Source organism: Brachyistius frenatus, unplaced genomic scaffold (assembly GCF_029030835.1).
Source record: "Brachyistius frenatus isolate BFR_SWC_R1_liver_20210118 unplaced genomic scaffold, ASM2903083v1 Contig_429, whole genome shotgun sequence".
NCBI classification, from domain to species: Eukaryota; Metazoa; Chordata; class Actinopteri; family Embiotocidae; genus Brachyistius; species Brachyistius frenatus.
Window position 1 is genome coordinate 94,460 of NW_027211028.1, and position 16,872 is coordinate 111,331.

General features: G+C 45.6%; 1 protein-coding gene across 1 annotated transcript; it reads right to left on the minus strand.

Annotated features, from left to right (window-relative positions):
* Nucleotides 1-1,478: 1,478 nt before the first annotated feature.
* LOC138637085 (actin filament-associated protein 1-like 2) lies at nucleotides 1,479-16,697 on the minus strand. The gene is made up of 16 exons (XM_069725557.1): nucleotides 16,432-16,697; nucleotides 10,728-10,862; nucleotides 10,565-10,642; nucleotides 9,933-9,994; nucleotides 8,824-8,944; nucleotides 8,509-8,738; nucleotides 7,758-7,937; nucleotides 6,506-6,586; nucleotides 6,233-6,299; nucleotides 5,334-5,575; nucleotides 5,149-5,258; nucleotides 4,377-4,494; nucleotides 4,227-4,299; nucleotides 3,434-3,606; nucleotides 2,566-2,676; nucleotides 1,479-1,779 (listed from the first exon to the last, which is right to left on the minus strand). The coding sequence occupies exons 1-16, from the start codon at nucleotides 16,445-16,447 to the stop codon at nucleotides 1,753-1,755; spliced, it is 1,824 nt and encodes a 607-aa protein (XP_069581658.1). The 5' UTR covers nucleotides 16,448-16,697; the 3' UTR covers nucleotides 1,479-1,752.
* Between the last annotated feature and the right edge of the window lie 175 nt (nucleotides 16,698-16,872).

The window sequence follows — 16,872 nt, forward strand, 5'->3', positions numbered from 1 at the left end:
CTTCTAAGCGGGTTTATGGAGGTTTAGCTTCCAGAAGTATGGATATCCACGGGAAGGGAGAGTCACACTGCAGCTAACGACACATGCTTCATGTCTGTGAGAGTTGAGTGAGTTATGCACCAAAGAGTTGATCATGTTTGGTACAAATGACAGTGTTTCCTCGTGCAGCGCTCCCTGGTGGTTGGAGCCAGAACCTTCTGTTTATTTACATGTTTAGCCCAGTTGCCCATAAACTAAAACTATACACTGTCATATTATTAGGGCCCGAGCACCGCGCATCAGTGTGAAGCCGTTGTTTTTCATAAACATTTTATTTTTCTTACCCATTCGACATTCTTACGTAAAGTGATTTTCCTTTTTGGAATCTTTATCATGTTCAAAAACTCATGAAAGTGGAAACACATTTGTCTCCCGGCGAAACATTTCGTATTCTAGTGGAGTCGTGAGTGGGCGTGGCCAAACGGCTCGAGAGCGCCCCCTACAGAGATGCCCCGGCGGCCACATTTACCTAAATTCGCCAAATCCGGTGGACACGTGTATCACACCCGGACGCACAAAAAAGTTACATTGCACCGTTACGTCAACTCGACAGGAAGTCCACCATTTTTAATTTAGTCGCCATTTTGGGCGATTCTGACACGTTGTTCTTTGTCGAACTCCTCCGACGGGTTTTGTCCGACCGACTTGAATTTAGGTTCTATGGATAGAAAACATGTTTGGGAGCGTGGCGGCCATTTTGAGCGTCTTGCCATGAAACTACGAGTTGCTTTAAATCTTATGTACATGGACCGACCTTCTCCAAACATCACAGGTATGATAACAGCCCCGCCCTGAAGACCCCTGTGGGGGAATATTCGCTCATAGTCATAGCGCCCCCTGTTGGCCACTGGAAATGACACTTTTCATACTTTCACATTCTACGTTGAGCTGGTTGATCACATGAACCTAAAGTCGGGTCACAATAACCTAAACATGTAGTTGATGATATATTGAGACATTCGTTCGACTTTGTCAATGGGCGTCGCCGTGACGATGCAACAAAGTTGGATGTCTCGCAGTGACGCAGGAAGTTGATGTTTACGGTCAAAGGATGCTTGAAACCTCACGAAACGTGTCACATATATCCGGCGTGGTGAGACGATACATATGATGTGTTTTGCGAGTCGGCGTGGCCAAACGGTTCGCCAGCGCCCCCTGCTGGAGACAGGAAACGAGACAAAAATAGCAACTTTAAGCGGGGGTACGCGGTCCCTCGCGCGCTGTACGTCGGGGAGACGGCTTCGGGGAGACGACTCGCCAGAGTGCGAGGGCCCGTACATCACTGCTTGCAGTTTTAATTATATTAACAACTGATAACCTACAAATGTGTGAATTAGAAGTTTATAAGTGCTGCTGTTGTTTTGTAGTTAATAAATATGATTTAATTTTCAGTTTTCAATATGTCTGGTAATTGATAATGAGAAGATACAAAAATAACATGTAAAAATCTGGATTTAATATCATTTTACAGATCAGTGTTTAGTCCAAAAGAAGCATCCTCCTGAGTACAAAGTACAGTAAATATATAGAAATAATACAGGAAGTGATGTCATGGTATAAAACTTAAATCAAAAGTCCATTCTTACATTGTGCTATTTTTGGGTAATAAAAAATTATAATTTTTATCACAGTTACACTAAAGACACTTTCAAAATGAATTGCAGGATTGTCAGTTGAGTTGATGAGACGAGACGTCTGATTGGTCAGCAGGTGTCAAGCAGCAACTTTGGTCTCCCACTCCTGAGAAAACAGGAAGATTAATAAAGTATTTCCATCACATTCAAGTTCAGAGTTAATTTTCTAAATGTAGCAGTAGAGTTTGGACGTGTTCTGACTGGTTAAAGCTTGTTTTAAATTTAACTTCTGGTCTACGTCCAGAATGGGTGATGTAAAATTTCATCACAGTCCAAACTGGTTTCACATCAACCATCATCCATCAGTGATGTCATCATCCATCAGAGATGTCATCGTTGGTTTGTGAACTTTATGAATCCTCCAGTTCAGATTCTATCCGTCACCATCTTTGCTAGTTCGGAGCGGTTTGGAGCAGGAAGTGACCATATTTGGACGAGCTGGGGGAGGAGCCAGCGGTGGATCTGACCGATCTGATTGGAAACCTGACGATACTACGTCCCGCCCACCGATAGCTGTAACCTGACTGCACCGCAGGCCTGTCAATCAAACAGACACGCCCCCAAAACAGGTCTTCTTGAATCTTCTTTTCTAATGAATGAGGGATTATTTTCAGATGGACCTCCAGAAAACTAAGAAGAAGGAGTGACTTTAGCTAACAACACCGAGATAACTGATGGACACATTTTATTCACTTTGGATTTGATGAGAGAAGTTGAATGGGAGTCTATGGAGCCGGAGGCTTTTTGGAGCCGACCTCTAGTGGCACTCGCTGGTATTGCAGCTGAAGACACTTCTGGATCAGAACCATTTTACAGACCTGTCTGAGGTTGCAATGAACAGAGCATGCAGCCACGGTCACCATGGAAACATCAGTGTTTGTGTGAATCTCACCTTCCTCCTCTGGAAAACGTTTCCGTGTTCGATGAACAGCGCTGAAGGAGCTCGTCTCAGGGAGTTTTTAGCCGAAGCCGTCCGTCGCAGAAGAGGATTCAGGAAACTCACCTGGACCAGCAGAGACCAGGAGAGACCATCAGAGACCATCAGAGACCATCAGAGACCAGGAGAGACCATCAGAGACCATCAGAGACCATCAGAGACCAGGAGATACCAGGAGAGACCATCAGAGACCAGGAGATACCATCAAAGACAAGGAGAGACCATCAGAGACCAGGAAAGACCAGGAGAGATCATCAGAGACCATCAGAGATCAGGAGAGACCAGGAGAGACCAGCAGAGACCAGGAGAGACCATCAGAGACCATTAGAGACCAGGAGATATCAGGAGAGACCATCAGAGACCAGGAGATACCAGGAGAGACCATCAAGCACCATCAGAGACCAGAAGAGAGCATCAGAGAGCATCAGAGACTAGGAGAGACCAGGAGAGATCATCATAGATCATCAGAGACCAGGAGAGGCCATGAAAGACCATCAGAGATCAGGAGAGACCATCAGAGACCAGGAGAAACCATCAGAGACCAGGATAGACCATCAGAGACCATCAGAGACGAAAGAGAGACAATCAGAGACCATCAGAGACCAGGATAGACCATCAGAGACCATCAGAGATCAGGAGAGACCATCAGAGACCATCAGAGATCAGGAGAGATCATCAGAGACCAGTGTGAACTTGTGACTGATGTTTTGTTTAAATAATGTGTGTTTAGGATGCTCTGGTTCGTCGGCCTCTGTTCTGGTCCGACCCACCGACCCTCCATCACTGCGTGTCCGTCAGTAATCCTTCGGTCGGTGTTTCCTACCTGAGCGCGCTCAGTGCAGACGGCCAGCGACCGTCTGAACGAGGTGCGTTTGTTTTGCTTGGTGGCGGACACCAGGTTGATCTCTGACTCCGCCCTCAGCGGCGCCGTCCTCCTCCCGGTCAACTCCAGCTTCTGGATGCCTCGCCGGCCGTTGGACAACTTCCTGTCGGAGACTGAGAGAAGCAGAGAAACAGATTTACTGAGGTTTCACTCTTTCTTTGTACTTTTATACTTTTAACTCACAATTTGTAACTTTTAACGTAACTATTTCAGCTGTTTACTCTCCGCTAACAGTTTTAACTGTTGGGATTGTTTGCGACCTATTTTACTACTTTAACTTCAACACTATTTAGCCAATAACTACTATGATGTTTTGCTAGGCTACTATTAGGCTACTTTTAATTAACTACTTCCACGGTTTACTTTGAGCTAATCTCTTGTTTATCCAGTACAACTAGCTAATTAGTTCAACTGACAACCTTTTAAATAGTCTTTTCAATGACTTTTGTGAACGAGGCTAACTGTTTACTTTCAGTTCTTCATCTGTTACTTTTTGCTTACTATCTCTAAACCTTTAGCTTTTTTGCTATTTAGCCGTTAGCCACAATGGCTAATTAGCCTAGCTAGACTTTGTTCCTGCATTTTTCATCAGTTGACAGTTTCATTATGTATCGATCTGTTTCGACTGTTTACTTTATAATTGTGACGTTGTTGTGGGATTCCGACTGTTCTGTAGGTTTATTGTTTTTATTATTATAATTATTATTATGATTATTATTACATGATGACTCACTGTGGCTGCTGAAGGTCAGCGAGTCTCTGGACGTCAGCGAGCTGCAGACGACTGAATCCTGAGAGCTGCAGAGCTGAAAGACAACAAACATCAAAGATGAGAATCGAGCTGAAAGACAACAAACATCAAAGATGTCCGTTCGGATCGTACCATGTGCTCCAGCAGGGAGGTGTTGGAGTAGACGGGCTGGTCTCGGCCCGGTCCACTAAGCTGGAAAGGGTCGTCCATGTAGGTGTTGAAGGTGGGAAATCTCTGAGTCTGGAGCCCACTGACAAGGACAAACAAACAACAACAACAACAACAACATGGATGTAAATATGAATATTGTGACTCAACTGTTTGTTTTTCTTGGGTTTCCATCGGGCCGAGAGTACGGACAGTACCTGGTACTATTATCGGTACCACCCCTGGTGAGGCTCCTAAAAGGTGACGTGGAAACACTGCAGACTTCTAATTGGTCAGACAGAATCGTGGGTGTCGCCAGTGGTCACTCGTGGTATTACAACAAAAACTCCCCCGTAGACCTTGATTACAAGCAACACGTCTAAAACTGTTTCCTGTTGACGTTACACCTCGAACTACTTGGGTTAAACGTGAACTGACGTGTTTCTGCTCGGACCATTAATGTCACACGATGATAACATCACGAAAGTTAAATCGCTTTTCTAGACTCAGGAAAAGTTTAAATAATATAAAACCTCAACGGATTTAAAGTTCGGAATAAAAAGACTATAACTGGACTTTGTTTGCGGTTGGAAGCATCACGTTAACAATCGTTCAGATGTCTTTTCACAGGAAGTGTTTGTGGATGTTGTTGTTGTTGTATCACTGTGAGTGGCCAATAGGAAACATTAGCTCATTGAGACATTTAGTGGCCAAATAAAGGTTTAAAATAGATTTATTGTATAGATGACTCTCTGACCTAAGAGCGCCACCTGTGTGCTGCTGTGTGTCGTTGTCATGGCGACTGTGATTGGCAGCTCCGTCCTGCAGCAGCTTCAACCATCGCTGCTTCTCCTCGTCGCTGCCGACCTGAGACGGACGAGGAGACAAATTAACGAGTCACGAATTAAAGATGGAGGAAGTGCGGTTGTCTGAGCGGCTCACCTCCAGCACCGCCACCTGGTCACCGAGCATGCTCAGTGTGATCCGGTAGGACCGGTCGGTGTCGGGCCCGGCCCGGACCTCACAGCCTCGGAGCTGGACGGTGTACTGAGGCGAACGCTCCTTCTTCACCTCCTCCTGCTCCTCCTGCTCCTCCTCTTCCTCTGCAAACATGTTGAGGAGTCCGGCCTCCACCCGACACAGTAAACTCTGCCACTGACAGTTCATCAGCACGTTCAGGAAGCCTGTCGGACACAAGCAGCAGAGGTCAGAGGTCACTGAAGAGGGTTCATGTGTCAGACAGAAGCTGTGACAGATTTGTTCCTGTTTCAACCTGTTGCTGCTTTAAATTTTTATTTTTGACATTTAACTTTCGGTTTGTAGACTTCTTGTTTCAAATATTTCTATTAGAGTCAATCAAATAAAATAAACATCACAAAACTCTGGTTATCATCTTCAACTGAAGACGTACAATTAAATATTTAAACATAAATTCATCTGTATGAAATTATTGGACATTTAATGCACGTTTTTGGGGCCATTTTCTATTGAAATTGAACATTTCATTGACGTATATTCGGGCTGAACTGTTTCTCTTGTTGTACTAGAAGATCCAGCAGCAACTTCTAAACTGATGATGTCACTCATGAATTTTGTCGCTGCGTGTTTCTGCGTTTCAAAGATCCAGATGTGATTCTGCTCGATGAGCAACTCGTTTCACGTGGAAACGAACTAGAAACACATGAATTCAAATCAATTTTTTTGAATATTTTCTGGAAATCTCGTTATAATTTGTGCTTCGTTATTGATGGAAACCTGACTTGTTTACAATGTAAACAAAACTCCACACAAACAAGCGCTCCATTATATCTGAGCAGCTTCCTGCAGAATGCTTTCGGTACCTTTGTCCTTGTTGAGGCGGCAGCGAGCCGGTTTCTCCTCGTCAGAGTCCGACGGGACCGAACTGGACTGAACACAACAAACAGGAAGTCGAGCTTTAATCACAGAGAATCAGTTCTGGTGATTCGGTTGGTGAATGTGTGCGTGTGTGTGTGTGTGTGTGTGTGTGTGTGTGTGTGTGTGTGTGTGTGTGTGTGTGTGTGTGTGTGTGTGTGTGTGTGTGTGTGTGTGTGTGTGTGTGTGTGTGTGTGTGTGTGTGTGTGTGTGTGTGTCACCCTGCAGGACAGCAGCTGTTCTGATTTCGTCAGAGATAAACAGCTCTGAGTTTCCACTTCTCCTCCAACCTCCTTGATCACCTGCAGACACGTTACTGAGAATCACACTCAGACCAGTGTGATGTCACAGATTAAAGGTCCTTCATCACAGCCTGTCACAGATTAAAGGTCCTTCATCACAGCCTGTCACAGATTAAAGGTCCTTCATCACAGTCTGTCACAAATTAAAGGTCCTTCATCACAGTCTGTCACAGATTAAAGGTCCTTCATCACAGTCTGTGAATAGATTAAAGGCCCTTCATCACAGTCTGTCAGATTAAAGGTCCTTCATCACAGTCTGTCACAAATTAAAGGTCCTTCATCACAGTCTGTCAGATTAAAGGTCCTTCATCACAGTCTGTCACAGATTAAAGGTCCTTCATCACAGTCTGTCACAGATTAAAGGTCCTTCATCACATTCTGTCACAGATTAAAGGTCCTTCATCACAGTCTGTCAGATTAAAGGTCCTTCATCACAGTCTGTCACAAATTAAAGGTCCTTCATCACAGTCTGTCACAGATTAAAGGTCCTTCATCACAGTCTGTGAATAGATTAAAGGCCCTTCATCACAGTCTGTCAGATTTAAGGTCCTTCATTACAGTCTGTCACAGATTAAAGGTCCTTCATCACAGTCTGTCACAGATTAAAGGTCCTTCATCACATTCTGTCACAGATTAAAGGCCCTTCATCACAGTCTGTCAGATTAAAGGTCCTTCATCACAGTCTGTCACAGATTAAAGGTCCTTCATCACAGTCTGTCACAGATTAAAGGCCCTTCATCACAGTCTGTCACAGATTAAAGGTCCTTCATCACAGTCTGTCACAGATTAAAGGTCCTTCATCACAGTCTGTCACAGATTAAAGGTCCTTCATCACATTCTGTCACAGATTAAAGGCCCTTCATCACAGTCTGTCAGATTAAAGGTCCTTCATCACAGTCTGTCACAGATTAAAGGTCCTTCATCACAGTCTGTCACAGATTAAAGGCCCTTCATCACAGTCTGTCACAGATTAAAGGTCCTTCATCACAGTCTGTCACAAATTAAAGGTCCTTCATCACAGTCTGTCACAGATTAAAGGCCCTTCATCACAGTCTGTCACAGATTAAAGGCCCTTCATCACAGTCTGTCACAGATTAAAGGTCCTTCATCACAGTCTGTGAATAGATTAAAGTATGTTGAGTGTAAAGTTGTATTGATGTGTGGTTCTGACCCTCCTCCACTCGTCGGCCTGCTGGTAGCTGTTGTAGCCCAGAACCAGCGTCTCGGAGCCCGGCGGCACCAGTTTCAGCTGGTGTTGGATCTTCCTGCTGCTCTTTGACTTGTAGACCAGCTGACAGCCACGAAGGTTCAACTCCAGCTGAGGCAGCAGGTCCTGGGCACACTTATAGCACTGTTACACACACACACACACACACACACACACACGCACACGCACACACATCGGAGAAAATACAACGTCACATGGTCTCATGAAGTATTCACCAAATATGTAACTGGTGAGTTCCACGTTCTTTTAAAGAGAAACTGATGCCAGATTGTCATGTGATTTTCATCACAGGAGCATCTAGTGGACATTAGAGGAACTGCACCCAGGTCAATCTTTGATCCTTTGATAATCTTCTTTTCTAATGAATGAGGGATTATTTTCAGATGGACCTCCAGAAAACTAAGAAGAAGGAGTGACTTTAGCTAACAACACCGAGATAACTGATGGACACATTTTATTCACTTTGGATTTGATGAGAGAAGTTGAATGGGAGTCTATGGAGCCGGAGGCTTTTTGGAGCCGACCTCTAGTGGCACTCGCTGGTATTGCAGCTGAAGACACTTCTGGATCGGAACCATTTTACAGACCTGAAGCTACGAACACTTTTATATCCAGTCTGTGGTTCTTCCTCAGCAGCAGCCTCTAGTGGACATTAGAGGAACTGCATCTCGATGGTTCTGTGTTTTCTTCTCACCAGCAGCGTGTCGTTCCTGATGATGAACAGCTGTTTGCTCCACTGTCCGAGCCACTTCCTCCTCCACAGGTAACCACAGAGGCGGGACTCGGGGGCGGGCCTTAGGCAGGGCTGCGAGGCGCTCCACTGGATGTAGTGAGCTCTGTCCTTCAAGAGCCCCTCCCCCTCCTTGTCATCGTGGTCCTCCTCGCCATACGACTCGTAGTGGCTGCTCTCTGACTCCGCCCCCTCTGGAGGGAGGAACAGGTCCATGTTTAAGACGGTTTGTTGTTGGTGTTGTTGGTGTGTGTTCTCTGTTTGTGTGTTTTCAGGTACCAGTGTGGGACACGGTGGTGTCAGCGGCTACGTAAGGCTCCGCCTCCTCGTACGTATCTTCATCATCATCATCAGCTCCCAGACCTCCTGGGGGATGGGGGGGCACCGTGGGGCCCTGCATCTGGAACCACAGCGGTTTAAGTTACAATTGTTTGTTGTTGTTTCTGTGTTTGTTTGTTGGGGGTGGTGTGTTTAAACTTGAGAGTTTAGATTTTTGTTTTGACTGTAATTTATTCATTTTGTGAAATAATGTTCTAAAACAGGAAAAATGAAAGAGAAGAAGAGAGATGTTAAAATGGAGGTGAATTTACACACTGAGTCTGTTATAACGTGTGTGTGTGTGTGTGTGTGTGTGTGTGTGTGTGTGTGTGTGTGTGTGTGTGTGTGTGTGTGTGTGTGTGTGTGTGTGTGTGTGTGTGTGTGTGTGTGTGTGTGTGTGTGGTGTGTTTTCTGTCCATCACGTAGATCAGATGCTAATCTGCCGCCATCACTGACCACTTCCTCCCTCTCAGCCAATAAGAGGACAGATAGAGGGGAGATGGCTTTATGTAAACACAAAACTTCCTGTCACTCCCTCACACACACACACACACACACACACACACACACACACACACACACACACACACACACACACACACACACACACACACACACACACACACACACACACACACAGTAACACTGCCGTCTCCTCCCAAACCTCGGGAGGACTCAGTCATTACTGACCCACATCACAGAGCAGCTTCCTCCTCCTCCTCCTCCTCCTTCTCCTCCTCCTCCACTTTTCCCTTCTCCTTTTCTCTGACCTCAGGACTTTGCTGAGGTCAGAGAGCTTCAGTGTGCCGAGATGAAAGGATGCTCTTGTGTTACCGTGGTAACCAAAGGGGATATTTTAGACCCCCTTTTTTGTAAATATATTCTTAATATTTATTAAAAAGTATTACATTTTCATTACATACATTTTCTATTTTATTAAGTTTTATGTTTGATTTAATTTTTTCTTTCTTTGTAATTTTTTTATTTTATTTGTAATACTTTATTTGTTTTTGATTTAATTGACATTTTATTTCTGTGATTTTTTTTCCCGCAGGTCTTTGCTGACTCACCGCATTCCTCAGCCAGGTGGACAAGTCCTGATGTGAGACCAGCTCAGAGGACCAGACACCTTCTGGACCAACCAACAAACAAACAAACAGCTTCAAACTGTCCTCTATATCACGTGTATTATACCCACCAGTCCACTAGAGGGCAGCATGTTTTTCTGACGCCTGGCTCACCTTGGCCAAGTACTGAAGTAGTTGCAAGGAGGCTGAAGGCGGAGCTAAGTGATGTAAGTTGTGATCAGAGTTTCCTTCTGGAAATAATTCATCATTCATTTCATATTAAGTGGGTGGGACGTAGTATCGTCAGGTTTCCAATCAGATCAGTCAGATCCACCGCTGGCTCCTCCCCCAGCTCGTCCAAATATGGTCACTTCCTGTTTAAAAACAGCAAGATGGTGACGGCTCTGAACTCTACGCTTCTGAATGACCGTTAACGAACCGTCGTGTGTTTTTAACCTGTTTCCTAACTTGTTTTCTTAAATCAGTTTTAGACGCCGGCCACTGACACACTGCCCCCTGCTGGACTGGCGGGTGTATTACACGCGGTGTGTATTTCTTTTGTGTTCTGTATTAGGAAGAAAGAGCACGTCGGTGTGAATTCTGTTTCCTCTCCTGTCTGCAGCGTTAGTCGTCACCTGTCCCAGGTGTGTCTGCCAGATCGTTGCTAGGAGACGACGACGGACAGCTCATGATCATGTACTCGGCATCTTCCACTGAAAACACAGCAGACACAATTACTGCAGCTCGTCTGGTTCTACGCTGTGTCTCTGGTGTCTCCGGGGTCTCCGGGATCCTTACCTGGAGCGTCCTGAAGCTGCAGCCTGGACAGCAGCTCTGAGATGGACTTCTTCTGGGCCTGAGCGATGTAACTCAGGTTCTCCGAGTCCAGGACAGACAGGAAGGACGGCAGGTCCCAGATCAGCTTGGCCAGAACTGGAGACAGCAGGACAGACGGACAGACCGGTGGACAGACAGGTGAGTAGAGGGACAGACAAGTGGACAGACCGGTGGACAGACAGGTAGACAGACCGGTTGACAGACAGGTGGACAGACAGGTGAACAGACCGGTTGACAGACCGGTGGACAGACAGGTGGACGTCTGTCTGGTCTCAGGTTTCAGTTCAGTGAAATAATGTTTCCAGCACAGTTTTCAGACTTTATCTCGTTGTCCCGCTGAGTCACCATTTAACTGATGAGTCATGTCTGTCTGTCCATCAGAGACAGTGTGTCTGTCCTCCCCTTCAGGTCTTTAATGTTTGACAACGTTCAAAGAAAAGAAAAAAGTGAGCTTTAAATAAAACTTATGTATAGTTTTATTCGTGAATATCAGTGAATTTAAAAGACTTAAAAATTATATTCAGGCAGGAAGTCCCGCCTCCTACCTTATTGAATATTATTTTAGGACTTTAGCATAATAAAGATGGAGGTTGAGAAATAAAACGGTGTTTAAACGTGACCTCGTCCAGACCGAGTTCTGAATGATCAGTTGTATGAATGAATGCTGACGATGGGTTCAGGGACCTGAAACCAGCGGAACACTCAGATTCATCCTCGTCACACCAGAACGTGTAGAAACATTCAGTCTGCTGTCTTCATCTGTCTTTATTTCCCTCCCAGATGATCGAGTGAATCCAACCGCTGACTGAATGAAACCACGACGTCTCCTACGAACAGTCGAAGCAGTTTCACAGGTTCTGACTGCAGTTGGGTTTTTATTGAGTCACTGAGAAAATTGATGGCACCTGGACAGTGAAACGTTTCCCAGCGCCAATGTCCCAGTGATCTTCACACGTTAATGATCAGGTGATCTTCACACGTTAATGATCAGGTGATCTTCACACGTTAATGATCAGGTGACCTTCACACGTTAATGATCAGGTGACCTTCACATGTTAACCAATGTCAGGAGACGTTAATGTTTCACACAGAACAAAGAATGCTGTTACATCACCTGAAATTGCTGCTGCCTCCTCACCAACAACTAGAACCTCCTCACCGACAGATAGAACCTCCTCACTGACCAGTGTAGTACTCCTGCAGTACTCCGGTACTCCTGCAGTACTCCAGTACTCCTGTAGTACTCCTGCAGTACTCCTGTACTCCTATCGGTCGGTGAGGAGGTTCCAGTGGTCGGTGACGAGGTTCTAGTGGTCCGTTATGAGGTTCTATCAGTCAGACTCCCTCCAGTACTCCTGTAGTACTCCTGCAGTACTGGAAGGAGTCTGAATGGTTGGAAGGAGTCTGGTTGGTTGGAGGAGTCTGAATGGTTGGAGAAGTCTGAATGGTTGGAGGAGTCTGGTTGGTTGGAAGGAGTCTGGTTGGTTGGAGGAGTCTGATTGGTTGGAGGAGTCTGATTGGTTGGAGGAGTCTGATTGGTTGGAGGAGTCTGGTTGGTTGGAAGGAGTCTGGTTGGTTGGAGGAGTCTGAATGGTTGGAGGAGTCTGAATGGTTGGAGGAGTCTGGTTGGTTGGAAGGAGTCTGGTTGGTTGGAAGGAGTCTGGTTGGTTGGAGGAGTCTGAATGGTTGGAGGAGTCTGGTTGGTTGGAGGAGTCTGGTTGGTTGGAGGAGTCTGAATGGTTGGAGGAGTCTGAATGGTTGGAGGAGTCTGATTGGTTGGAGGAGTCTGAATGGTTGGAAGGAGTCTGATTGGTTGGAGGAGTCTGAATGGTTGGAGGAGTCTGATTGGTTGGAGGAGTCTGAATGGTTGGAGGAGTCTGAATGGTGAACATGGAGAACAGAGAGCAGTGATTGTCCTGCAAACGGACTTCATCCATTCATTTATTCTCTGAGTGGGAGACAAAGGTTCAACGTGTCACATTAACTCGTCTCTGCTGACTGAGGACGCTAATCAGCTGCTTTAAACACAGAGCTGCACATAACTCACACACCCACTACACAACAATACACAACACAACACACCCACTACACAACAATACACAACACAACACACCCACTACACAACAATACACAACACACCCACTACACAACAATACACAACACACAACACAACACACCCACTACACAACAATACACAACACACAACACAACACACCCACTACACAACAATACACAACACACAACACAACACACCCACTACACAACAATACAACAACAGCAGCAGCACGCTGTGAGCCAGAACTCTGTCGGTTGAAGATAAACGGACGTTTGTTATCTGTCCATCAACATCAACTTCCTGTCTCTGACTTTGATGCAGCGAGACACACACACAGTCCTGTTTATGTCACTTCAGGGGACATTGCATTGACTTGCGTTCATTTCCTGGAGACGGATCTTCATCACCAAACCTACCGGGACCAGAACCCTGAAGCAGAATCACGTCTCCGTCTGTCTCTGACTATGTGTGAACCCCAAACCTCTGACACCAGAACCTCCTACACCAGAACCTCCTACACCAGAACCTCCTACACCAGAACCTCCGATACCAGAACCTCTGACACCAGAACCTCCGACACCAGAACCTCCGACACCAGAACCTCCGAAACCAGAACCTCTGAAACCAGAACCTCCGATACCAGAACCTCTGATACCAGAACCTCCGAAACCAGAACCTCCTACACCAGAACCTCTGATACCAGAACCTCTGACACCAGAACCTCCGATACCAGAACCTCCGACACCAGAACCTCCAAAACCAGAACCTCTGAAACCAGAACCTCCGATACCAGAACCTCTGATACCAGAACCTCTGACACCAGAACCTCCGACACCAGAACCTCCTACACCAGAACCTCTGATACCAGAACATCTGACACCAGAACCTCCGACACTAGAACCTCCGATACCAGAACCTCTGACACCAGAACCTCCGACACCAGAACCTCTGATACCAGAACCTCTGACACCAGAACCTCCGACACCAGAACCTCTGATACCAGAACCTCCGACACCAGAACCTCCTACACCAGAACCTCCGACACTAGAACCTCCGATACCAGAACCTCTGACACCAGAACCTCCGATACCAGAACCTCTGACACCAGAACCTCCGACACCAGAACCTCTGACACCAGAACCTCTGATACCAGAACATCTGACACCAGAACCTCCGACACCAGAACCTCCGACACCAGAACCTCCGACACCAGAACCTCTGATACCAGAACCTTCTGTCTTCTGTCTGCTGTCCACCCCGTGACGTCTGAACAACATTATACATAAGAGATCAGCAATGAGACTGAAACATGAAGCGTGTTTGTCAGCTGTCCTGAAGTCATGCAGGAATCTACTGGATTTAAATGCAGATGTCATGTTTACATCAAGGATCCATCTTCCCATCTGACATATGAAGTTTTTGTTTGATCCCTGAAGTTCTCCAGCTGTAGTTTTGTTTATTTGTGATATTTGAGGAAAAAGCCTGAAACTGAAGACGCTGTGGTGACGGACAGAAAGCGGCCAAGCGGCTCCTGTGATTGGCCGAAAATTGAAAAGTTTAGAAAAAGCTGGCCCTCGGGGATTAATAAAGTGTATAAAATCAAAAATCAAATCAAATCAAAGTGATTTAAGCTACGTTACCATGAAAAGCAAACCCTTAAATTAGCCCAATGATGGCATTCCTCCTGACCTCCTAAATGTGTGTGTGTGTGTGTGTGTGTGTGTGTGTGTGTGTGTGTGTGTGTGTGTGTGTGTGTGTGTGTGTGTGTGTGTGTGTGTGTGTGTACAGCCATCAATATGGGGACATGTAGACGGGGACATGTTAGAATCAGGTTTTGGTTGGAGACTGTTAAAGGATTACGTCACTGAAGGTCCCCACTCAGATGGAAGTACCAGCATGTGTGTGTGTCTGTTTTTTCGGGTGTGGAGACGCCTAAATAAGTAATATACATATATACATATATATGTATATATATTATTATATATATCATATTTTATAGCAGAATGTTGATTTAAAGACACAAAAATACAAAGATGTGCTGAATCTAAACAGTCTATTAGAGCTGTCTCCTGAGAGGAGGAGGAGGAGGTAGGATGCTGTCGGAGAACAGACGGGTGTTTCTGATTGGTTTGTTGCTGTAGTTAACATACCATCAGTGTGATAAAGACTCCACAACAGCAGAACGAGGGATTGTAACACTGTCCTCTACAGGCAGAGACGGGAACTACAGGAACACTGTCCTCTACAGGCAGAGACGGGAACTACAGGAACACTGTCCTCTACAGGCAGAGACAGGAACTACAGGAACACTGTCCTCTACAGGCAGAGACAGGAACTACAGGAACACTGTCCTCTACAGGCAGAGACAGGAACTACAGGAACACTGTCCTCTACAGGCAGAGACGGGAACTACAGGAACACTGTCCTCTACAGGCAGAGACAGGAACTACAGGAACACTGTCCTCTACAGGCAGAGACAGGAACTACAGGAACACTGTCCTCTACAGGTAGAGACAGGAACTACAGGAACACTGTCCTCTACAGGAACACTGTCCTCTACGGGCAGAGACAGGAACTACAGGAACACTGTCCTCTACAGGCAGAGACGGGAACTACAGGAACACTGTCCTCTACAGGCAGAGACAGGAACTACAGGAACACTGTCCTCTACAGGCAGAGACAGGAACTACAGGAACACTGTCCTCTACAGGTAGAGACAGGAACTACAGGAACACTGTCCTCTACAGGAACACTGTCCTCTACGGGCAGAGACAGGAACTACAGGAACACTGTCCTCTACAGGCAGAGACGGGAACTACAGGAACACTGTCCTCTACAGGCAGAGACGGGAACTACAGGAACACTGTCCTCTACAGGCAGAGACAGGAACTACAGGAACACTGTCCTCTACAGGAACACTGTCCTCTACAGGCAGAGACAGGAACTACAGGAACACTGTCCTCTACGGGCAGAGACGGGAACTACAGGAACACTGTCCTCTACGGGCAGAGACGGGAACTACAGGAACACTGTCCTCTACGGGCAGAGACGGGAACTACAGGAACACTGTCCTCTACGGGCAGAGACGGGAACTACAGGAACACTGTCCTTTACGGGCAGAGACGGGAACTACAGGAACACTGTCCTCTACAGGCAGAGACTGTCACTGTGTTAATAAGAAGTGCTTTTTTATATTGCGTTCAACAATTCTATATATTATTTCCCATGTGAAATCACCTAATAATAATGTGTGCCTGTATTTGGTACATGTGAAATTTATCTAAGATGTAAAAAACATGTAAAATAAAAGACGTTATCATTTGTTTTTCCTTTTTAAACCTCTGCATGTCCTGCGTTTGACATCTGAAAGCTTACGTACCGACATGATGTGAAACCATCATATTCAACAATCACGTGTTCGTATGAATTTTTCCACATCTGAACTTGCTCCTGTGTTAAAGTCAAATGTACTTTATATGATAAATTAATGTGCGCTCGTTACTCTGTTTTAATTGACCTCCTGTGGTGTGAAGACATCATTCCTATTTAATTATTATTTCTATACTTGTATGATGTGTGTAGTTAAATATTATAAAGTGAAGACACTACCTTTCTGCTTGTCCATGTCTGTCGTCTCAGCGGCTGCCGGTCTTCGGTCTCATATCTCTGCTGAAGGATCCCAAACAGATTTCCTCTCTGAACTGCCTCTGTGTGCTCAGCGAGCAGCAGTTTGAGGTCTGCCAGCCGAGTCCTGCCTCCGAGTGACTTCAGCACACAGGGAGGAGGAAGAGGCCGGCTCAGCGAGGAAGTCCAAAACAACTCCCCCAACACAGATACAGCTCATAATGATGCAATAAAGAACTCTACAAAAATAAAATCACAATAACAGTTGTGTATTGTTGATTATTTTCACTGCCTTCAAATCAAATTGAGAACTCAGTCAAATATGAACAAACACATGTTTTCCACCCAGTGTGATAAACACTCAAATTAAAAGGCCATTAATGCGTTTGAAAATTAGAGGTGCTTATACTGAGTGCAGAAGCTGCC